Source organism: Myotis davidii, unplaced genomic scaffold (genome assembly GCF_000327345.1).
Source record: "Myotis davidii unplaced genomic scaffold, ASM32734v1 scaffold794, whole genome shotgun sequence".
NCBI classification, from domain to species: domain Eukaryota; kingdom Metazoa; phylum Chordata; class Mammalia; order Chiroptera; family Vespertilionidae; genus Myotis; species Myotis davidii.
In genome coordinates, this window is record NW_006285246.1 from 11558 (window position 1) to 21263 (window position 9706).

The 9706-nt window shown below is 39.2% G+C and overlaps 1 protein-coding gene across 1 annotated transcript; it reads left to right on the forward strand.

The window, feature by feature from the left end:
- Window positions 1-648: 648 nt before the first annotated feature.
- CCNG2 (cyclin G2) lies at window positions 649-9203 on the forward strand. Its single transcript, XM_006755863.2, has 7 exons — window positions 649-857; window positions 1730-1867; window positions 2954-3204; window positions 3389-3467; window positions 3558-3656; window positions 5923-6128; window positions 7754-9203. The coding sequence occupies exons 1-7, from the start codon at window positions 720-722 to the stop codon at window positions 7875-7877; spliced, it is 1035 nt and encodes a 344-aa protein (XP_006755926.1). The 5' UTR covers window positions 649-719; the 3' UTR covers window positions 7878-9203.
- The last annotated feature ends 503 nt before the right edge of the window (window positions 9204-9706 follow it).

Genomic DNA, 9706 nt, shown 5'->3' on the forward strand with positions numbered 1-9706 from the left:
GATGCCCAGCCCGTGGCCCCGGGAGCGACTCCGGTCCTGCCCCAGCTCCAGCTTCGGAGCAGTGGGCGCCGGACTGGGGCAGATGCTGGTGGGACGCACGGAGAGTCCGGGAGGCTCCGGACAGTCCTTTGGTGCTCCTCCCCTACCCTCCCGTTTTGTCGCCGGGTTTCGCTGGGGTGGGGCTTCTTGAATTGACAGCCCGGGGCCCCGTACAGTTGCGGAACCGGGGCATCCGTGGTCGGACCACTGTTGTCGGGACACGGGAGGGCTGGGCTTTTGCCTTCCGCTGGATCTTGACCCCTCGGGTGCCACGGGCGCCGCCGTCGCGGACGGAGAAGGCTCGGGCTGGAGTCCAGCTAGAGGGGCTCTGCGGCCGGGCCCCCGGGAGGGGAGGGCGGGGCGGGGCTCCGGAGTCTCCTCCCTCCGGTTCTTTGTTCAGTCGCGAGACTTGCTCTCCCTGCCCCCCTATTGTGCAAAGCTGGCACCCCGGGACCCGCAGCAGGAGCTGTGCCCGGAGCATCCCACCGGAGAGAGACCCCTTCTCCCTCGGCTTCGGGTGGGGCGAGCCCTCGGGACACCGCCGCCCGGGGACGTTTTCCTGGTGGTGAACCGGCCGGGCCGACCTCGCTGGAGGTATTTCCTGCCCTTTCCCCTTTCCCCTGCCCCCCATTCCCGCCTCCCCAAGGATCCGCCGTAACTGTGTGCTGTCTTCGCTGCAGATGAAGGATTTGGGGGCCGAGCACCTGGCAGGTCGGGAAGGGGTCCAGCTCTTCGGATTGTTGAACCTCTACTTGGAACAGGAACAGCGGTTCCAACCGCGAGAGAAAGGGCTGAGCTTGATCGAGGCCACCTCGGAGGTAAGTCGCCCGGGAACTTGCTGCAGGTGCCGAGAGGATAACTTTTCTGTTCTTGTTGAGTGGAATCAGGACTGAAGACGGGCAAGTTTCTTAAGACCAACGTCGGGCTTCCTGGAGGACGAAGATACATCTTCCCCCCGGTCACGCGTTTGTGTCTTAGCAAGAATGAGAGTGATGCTGACTCCGGAGAAGTGTTTCTGCAGATGTGGCGCCCCAGCCTCAGCTTCCGGGTGGGAGACTCCCTGGGCATCTAGCAGTTCACTTGTGGAAATGCCCTTTGCCTGTGAAACACTTACTGTAGGTTCTCAAATAGTTAATAAACAAACGACAACAAAAACCCCATAAAGCAAGCAAGTAACCATCTATGTCCATTACAGGGAATCGAACTATATTTGCTATGACCCTCTGGACGTGTGGCACCAGTTCATTTGGTGAACTGCCTAATTCTTTTGAGATGTACATTTTTTTAAAAATATATTTTATTGATTTTTTACAGAGAGGAAGGGAGAGAGATAGAGTTAGAAACATCGATGAGAGAGAAACATCGATCAGCTGCCTCCTGCACATCTCCCACTGGGGATATGCCCACAACCAAGGTACATGCCCTTGACCGGAATCGAACCCGGGACCCTTCAGTCCGCAGGCCGATGCTCTATCCACTGAGCCAAACTGGTTTCGGCTGAGATGTACATTTTTAAAAAGCAATGATATTTACACTTTTTGTAGTGGAAAAAAATGTATTGCTTTAGTTAAATTTCCCCCATATTCTAGAAGGTTATCGGAAAAAAGTACCTTATTTGAATTGAATCTGTGTTTATTATCCATTTAGTTCTAAGAAAATAATAAACTTGGGCTCTTGGTTTTCATTGCAGAATGATAACACTTTGTGTCCAAGATTGAGAAATGCCAAAGTAGAAGACTTAAGGAGTTTAAGCAACTTTTTTGGATCTTGCACTGAAACTTTTGTCCTGGCTGTCAATATTTTGGACAGATTCTTGGCTCTTATGAAGGTATTTAATAATTTTTTATAAATCTTCATTTTTCTATACCCAGTGCCTACTACAATGGCCAGCATAGGAGGGTTCGATAAATGTTTGGCAAATGAATGTACTTATGTCACCATACATACATAAACACTTTTAATAATCGGAACTATGATCTTTAGTGTCAGATTAAGAGACTACAAAATTTAAGTGTATTGTGTTTTAAGTTATGTTTTTCTGTAACGTCTTACATGCCTTCCCTTTGAAGATTTAACATAGTGAAGACTACTGTTTTTTAGGTAGTCTCTATATACCAGTATGTATACAGTCATTACTGTAAGGTTTTCATCTCCCATCATCTTTTTGTTGGAGCCTAGATGTTTTTAATACTGAAACATAAGTGGAAGTATAACAGTCTATTAAAGGTGACCAATTGCCTCTCCTATAAGTCTGCTCGAAGCAGGGAGTCACAGTCTTACTAACAATTACCAGCAACTGTTAGAGAAATGTGGTGATTTTTCTGCCAATAGGATGCTGTCAGCTGCTGGGTCAGTTTTCAGGGCACTGAAAAGAAAAGGGCAGCCATCTGCCCATGGCAGCTTTTACATATGCTTCACTGCACAGCTGATGCAATGTTTCTCTTGGGCAAAGTTGCATTGAAGTATGGGATGATTCTTAGAGATAAGTAGATAAGAAGATTAAAAGATAAGTGGATATGTTATTTTTATATCCAAAGAAGTAGTTTATTTTCTGGGAGTTGATAGCTTCATGTTATTTTGGGAGAGAATGTACTTTTATGAATTTCATGAGTTTGAAAGACCAAGTATAGGCAGTGTTAGAAACTCGGCTTTTGAACTTGTATTTAATTATTTTTATCTGCATTTAAATAAGTAATTTAAATGCCCAAAATGCCTTTTATTTTAAAGGAAGGTTAAGACAGTTTAAATTGTGAAAATGACTAAATATAATTGTGGGTAAGGAAAAGTACAGGGATGCAGCTTGTTTGTGTTCTGTCTTAAAAGTAGGGGCATTACTACAGTATTCTTAAGTGTCTGCTTTGCTAAATCAAGTAACAATTGTTAGAAGAAGACTTTTTGTATTTTTGTTTTTCAGGTGAAACCTAAACATTTGTCTTGCATTGGAGTCTGTTGTTTTTTGCTGGCTGCTAGAATAGTTGAAGAAGAATGCAATATTCCATCCACTCATGATGTAATCCGGATTAGTCAATGCAAATGTACTGCCTCTGACATAAAACGGATGGAAAAAATAATTTCAGAAAAATTGCACTATGAATTGGAAGCTACTACTGCCTTAAACTTTTTGCACTTATACCATACTATAGTATTTTGTCAGACTTCAGAAAGGTCAGTGTGATTAAAAATAAAAATTTTATACTTTAGATTGCTATAGCTAACAGTAAAGAAGTAGAATGCCAGAGAAGTTTATAGTTTTACTTCCTCCAAACTTTTTAATGGCAAGTCCTTAAAATTGTTTACATCTTTGGAAGTTTAGTAAATAAATACATTGTTTTTTCTTTTCATTGTATAGGAAAGAAATACTGAATCTTGATAAACTAGAAGCTCAGCTGAAAGCTTGCAACTGCCGACTTACCTTTTCAAAAGCAAAAGTAAGTCAATTTCTTGCTTATATATGATTCACAGTTTCTGTTTTGAATTAAAAAATGTTTATTTTACTAACACTTTTTTTTTTCTTATAGCCATCTGTATTAGCTTTGTGCCTTCTCAATTTGGAAGTAGAAACTTTGAAATCCATTGAATTATTGGAAATTCTTCTGCTTGTTAAAAAACATTCCAAGGTAAATATATTCAGTTCTTATTCTTTAAAGCAAGTTTTCTTCCTAATATTTCACTTCGTTTTTTTTCCCTGTGGTGACTTAAACATTAAGTAATACTTTATGGGGCTCTTAACTTTTACACTCATTTTTTAAAACATGTCAAGTGTCAGTTTTGACCCAGACAGTATTAAACTAGAAGGGAATCCTGTCCTTAGCCTAGCTTCTTTCTGCATTCAGATGTCCCTTCTGTAGTATTCGTGCAAATTGTTCTAAAATACACACTAGGAAGTAGACTTACTAAATACACTAATGGCATCCCCTTACATCTTTAGGGCTGATTCATCCCATTAGTAGCATTTCCAAAATAACATTAGCTTTGTTTTTCTTTTTAAACTCCTTAGGCCAGCCCAATACATTTTTGGCAGTCATAAAGAGGTGCAAAACAACTAAAGGCACAGTCCCTTTTCTTAGACTTAGAGTCTAGTTGGAGATAAATGGAACTTAACATGTAGTGGTATGTTCTGTCATTTATTTTGTGTCTGAGTGCCAGATAATACTGAACGTAGGGAGTACTTTGGGGTTTTGTTAGCAGAAGAGTAAGGTAAGCCAGGAGAGGCACTATTACTGGGAAGGTGTAGACCAAAAGAATCTTAGTAGTGATAGTTTGGACAGCAAAGGCTTATTATAGCCAGGAAGCTGGTGGACTATAGAAGGTTTGGGAATTACTTTAGGGTAGGCTTGTAGATAGAATGTCTAGGTGATAGTCACAAGAAGTTGTGAGAATATCTAACTTGAGTGGTTTTGGAAGTCAAGCATGGAATATGAGGCAAGGAGCCACAAATGATCAATATTTGGAACAAATGATGGAGAGAATGTTGGTACCATTGGAGGAAATTTGAGAGAAGTTAACTTGTGATCAAAGAAGTATGATTTTTACCTTCCAGGTGGTAGAAGTCTAGCAGGTATTTAGCAGTCTACAATAAAAACTCAAGATAGCCCTGACCGGTTTGGCTCAGTGGATAGAGCGTCAGCCTGCAGACTGAAAGGTCCCAGGTTTGATTCTGGTCAAGGGCATGTAGCTTGGTTGTGGGCACATCCCCAGTAGGGGGTGTGCAGGAGGCAGCTGATCGCTGTTTCTCTCTCATCGATGTTTCTAATTCTCTACCCCTCTCCCTTCCTCTCTGTAAAAAATGAATAAAATATTAAAAAAAAAACCACATACAAAAACTCAAGATAAATCATAGTTGGAGAGAAAGAGTTGAAATTTCTCATGAAGTAATAAAGCCTTAAGAAACTTGGAGTCTTTTGCTTAGAGGTTGGTTGAAATTATGTTGGTTGGGCTTTCAGTGTTGGCAGTTTCACCATTAGGAGCCAAGTGAAGGAAGGTACACCTGACAGGTAAGAGCACTATCAGGTTGGGAAGAGGTTTTCAAGAAGAAGGTAGCCAAGAGTATTGAATTTTGATGAGAGGCCCATTATAATGGGAATTGAAGGAGGTCATTGGATACCTAGGAGATGATGTTAGTAGAATGAGAAGGGAGTGGTAGAAGCCAGAATGCAGGGGGGTTAAGATGTAGCTGGAATGGTGGCCAAGATGATATAAAATTGTCTTCTGTTTGTGCTAAAAGTATTTGGGAAGTATTTTGTTTTTAACAGATAACTTCTAGCTTGTGTTTTAGTCAGGAATTTATTAGTTTTAATGTAAACCATTTATAATTTATCTGGAAATATCCTCAGTGAAAATTGATTCCTTGAAATAAAGTGGGGCACTCCCTGGTCGTGGAGAAACTATGCCTTTTTGGGGAAATTCCTCTTCTGTTATACTGCTAACTTCTCCATTAGCATTTATCTGGTGTCTTAGTGTAAATGCATATTTTTAACAATCAAAAAATGCTTTGTTACAGAAACTTAAATTATTAATTCCCTTTGCATTGGGACTGTTAAAGAATATACTTGAAAATTGATTTAGTAACAGACAAGTGTTTTTAGGTCAGTGTGTTTTCTTAATAGGAAAAACTTTCTATGTATTGAATCCTGTGTAAATTATCTATATCTTTGGTGCTCATCTCCTAAACCAGTGGTTACCCATATTTGACTTCACACTAGTATCACCTGGAGAGCTTTAAACAAATTTTTGATTCCCATGTTATACCCTACATCGATTAAATAAGAATATCTGGGGTGAGGCCAGGCATCAGTATTCTTTTAAGGAGTGTAGGGTGATTCCAAGGTATAGCAAGGCTTAGGAACCACTATTTTAACCTCTTGATTAAAATATTTTTTTCAGGTTAATGACACTGAATTCATTTACTGGAGGGAGTTAGTTTCTAAATGCCTCGCTGAATATTCTTCTCCTGAATGTTGCAAACCAGATCTTAAGAAATTGGTTTGGATTGTTTCAAGGCGCACAGCCCAGAATCTCCACAACAGCTACTATAGTGTCCCTGAGCTGCCAACAATACCAGAGGGGGGTTGTTTTGATGAAAGTGAAAGGTAAGCAGATTCCTTAACTGTTTAGACTTCCCAGACAAAATATACTCAAAATGGGACCCGGGAATATTATAAGGCATCAGAGAAAGTCCCTAGTCTAATAGCATCTTTTCTTCAGGTGAGAAAATTAGCCAGAAACAGTTAATTATTAAAATAGGCTAATAATTTAGAAATTAAAATAGGCTAATAATTTAGAAGTGTGCTTCCCCTCCCTCCTTTTTTAATAGTTTACTTACTTTTAGAGAGAGAGGAAGAGAGTGGAACATCGATGGGCTGCCTCCTGCATATCCCCTACCGGGAATTGAGCCCACATCCTGGGCATGTGCCCTGACTCATGATCAAACCAGCAGCCTTTTGGTGCATGGGACAATGCCCAACTGAGCCACACCAGCTAGAGCCCCCATTTTTCTTACTAAAAACAAACAAAACACCATGCTGTACATTATATTCCCAAGATTTATAACTGGAAGTTTGTACCTTTTGACCATTTTTACCCACCAAACCCCTCTTTTTGCCAGCTACCAATCTATTCTATTTGTGAATTTATGAGTTCTGTTTTTTTCGTTTTAGGTTCCATGTATTAGATTAAATAGAATGTTGTCTTTCCACTGATGTTTCGCTCCTCCCCTTTAAAAAACTGGTTGTTTCCCATCTCCTTTGCTCTTTGAAATATAGTTTTAGTTTTTTTTTAAAGTGAAACAGCATTCTGAGCTTTTCAGTGTTAGTATGAATTCCTAATATGGTCTGTGGGAAGAGGCTGTGGTTAAAGTGTCTGGGGAGGCGGGGAGGGAGGGAGGAACCACCACCACAAAGGTAGCAGAATTCTGTAGATATTTTTACAGTTTTGTCAAATGCCATTGTCTTTTATTAAGTTAGATTGTTTTATATGGTAGGGATAAAGGACCAGAAGTTCCATTTCATAGCTTATTGGTTTTTTGGTTGGATATTGAAAGTATTAATGATACAATTATTAATGCGAGAAAGATGGTGAAATCATGCCATAGGAGATATGTTGTCCTTAGCCTGCATTTATTGGATCTAACTTACTTAAAATTGTACAATTAATTGATGATAGAGTTATTGGTACAAGAATAATAGCTTGGCAAATAGTAATTTGTTGAAACCTGTTAAGAAAATCTGTATTTTCTTTTCTTTTCTTTTTTTTTTTTTTTTGGTGAGAAATGGCATACTTGTCAGTATTGCTCTTTTTTAAAATATATTCTATTGATTTTTTACAGAGAGGAAGGGAGAGAGATAGAGAGTTAGAAACATCTATGAGAGAGAGACATCGATCAGCTGCCTCCTGCACATCTCCCACTGGGGATGTGCCTGCAACCCAGGTACATGCCCTTGACCGGAATCGAACCTGGGACCTTTCAGTCCACAGGCCGACGCTCTATCCACTGAGCCAAACCGGTTTTGGCGAAAATCTGTATTTTGTAAGGAGATTATAATAGAGTTCAGTTTAGGAAGTCCTTATAAGTTAAATTTTCTCATTGTAAAGCTTAAATTTTGAATATAAAAATTCTGAGACTAGAGATACTTGTTTAGCAGTTTTATTTTGTCTGTAAAACATTTAAGTATATTTAAAATAATGGCCTTTGCTTTGTCTCTTCTTTTCTCTTTAGTGAGGACTCTTGTGAAGATATGAGTTGTGGAGAAGAGAGTCTCAGTAGCTCTCCTTCCAGTGATCAAGAGTGCACTTTCTTTTTCAACTTCAAAGTGGCACAGACACTGTGCTTTCCATCTTAGAAATCCCGCTGTTCTGTGTCAGAATTTAAAATGTGTGTACAGGTTTCCAAGCAATAAGTGGGGGAATAGGTAGTTCTCTGGTCCAACCCCCATCTAGGCAGGAACTGCATAGACTGGAATATACCTGCTTTCTATTTATTATTCAGATCAGATCTGGCCTATTTTCATATTTAATCCTAAGCCATCAAATGGGTTAGTGCCTCTTGAACAAGTAACAATACTTTAGACATTGGCACTTTATTTTTCTCGATCTTTAGCTACTTGGGGGAGGAGGGAAGGTATTGATACCTTCAATTTTATTACTTTTCAAGAATTTTTGAAGATGAATAGTATAGGTAATCTTAAACTTTTTATAAAGCCTTCAGGTGTCTTTATTTAAACAGATTGGGAGTGGGCCAGTACTTCCTTAGCAGGGAAAATGGATAAACCTTTAATGGTTTATCTTAAATCACTCCCCTACCCCCATTCTCAGAACAGAGAATACTAGTATACTCTTAAATGTCAAACACCTTCTTTGTTTCTTTTTTTAAATAATCACTTATCTGATGCAGACTTTATAAACTTGGGAATTATAATGTTGCCATATCTGTAAATTTTAGTATGTAATGTGTTAGTTGAGGTTTCTGCCAAAGCAGAAATAATCAACAGGCTATGGTTATTAGGTAATTGCATTCCTAATGCCTAAGTATTCTCAGACTGTAGTATTATTTTAATGTTATTAAAACAATCCATTATCCGATAGTTTTGCATGCACCTGTGTTAAAGCAGTGCAGGAGGTTGATCAGAACTAGGTAACTGTGGAATTGGTAAATGTTGATCAAGTAGCACATTTTATCTCATTTTCATATATTAAAAAAAAGTCTGCATGATTACATTTTACTTCCTTTGTAATTTACATTTCAAAAATAATGGTATTAGTGTATGGGTGCCAAGATTGAATATAAAGTAAAAAAAAAAAAGGAAAACTTAAGTGTGTGTAGTGTTACAGTTTTGAGCATATCTGTGTGGTGGTACAGCCATAAGAATAGGGGACTTATAAACTCTGTACACATGAAATTCTGTACAGAGAATTTTTAAATTTTATAAATTGTATATGAAAATGTAAATCTTAAAAAAATGTACATAAAAATACTGTATTTTTTTACCTTGTGTGTGATAGTCTAGTAGTTGCATGTAAATATAATTTATTGTGTATTCTGTATTATAAATCAAACATTGATGACTTACTTTTAATGGTAAGTCAACATCCGTTGGATGTTTTCTGAAGTGGATCTTTTTGAAGTAATAATGGATTACAACTCAAAATAAAAATATTAATGAATTGTACTCTTTGTTTGCCATCATACCTTAATTTTTTGGTAAAAGAAAAAGTGCTTGCTTTATTTCAGTAGGGAGGCTTGAAGTGAGGCTGGCGTGCCTTCAGGATAAGCCCTCTCTCTATCTGGTAACCAGAAGTCCTCTCGGTAAGATTTCCTTATCACAGTTTGGCCCATAGCCTTGGGAGATACTGAAAGTGAATCTGTCATTTGAGAATTGACCTCTCTGTCAGATGGACTCATATTAAACAAAATACCTATTAATTTATAGTGAAAGGCAACAGTTATCAAGTAGACCAGAATACTCAGGTTGGCAGATTAGTACAATCTCTGACGATAAACCAAATTCTAAGCAGGTTTCTTGGTGAATCAGCATATAGGGGTGGTGGTGGCTGTGACTGAACCCTGCCAGCCTCTGGCTCTGGACCTCTTTTTCTAAGCCTTTGGGCTTGGCTTGTGTTGCAAGTGGTGGTTTTGGTTTTGGTTTTGCATAGGTTTCCCATTGAGTTTGAT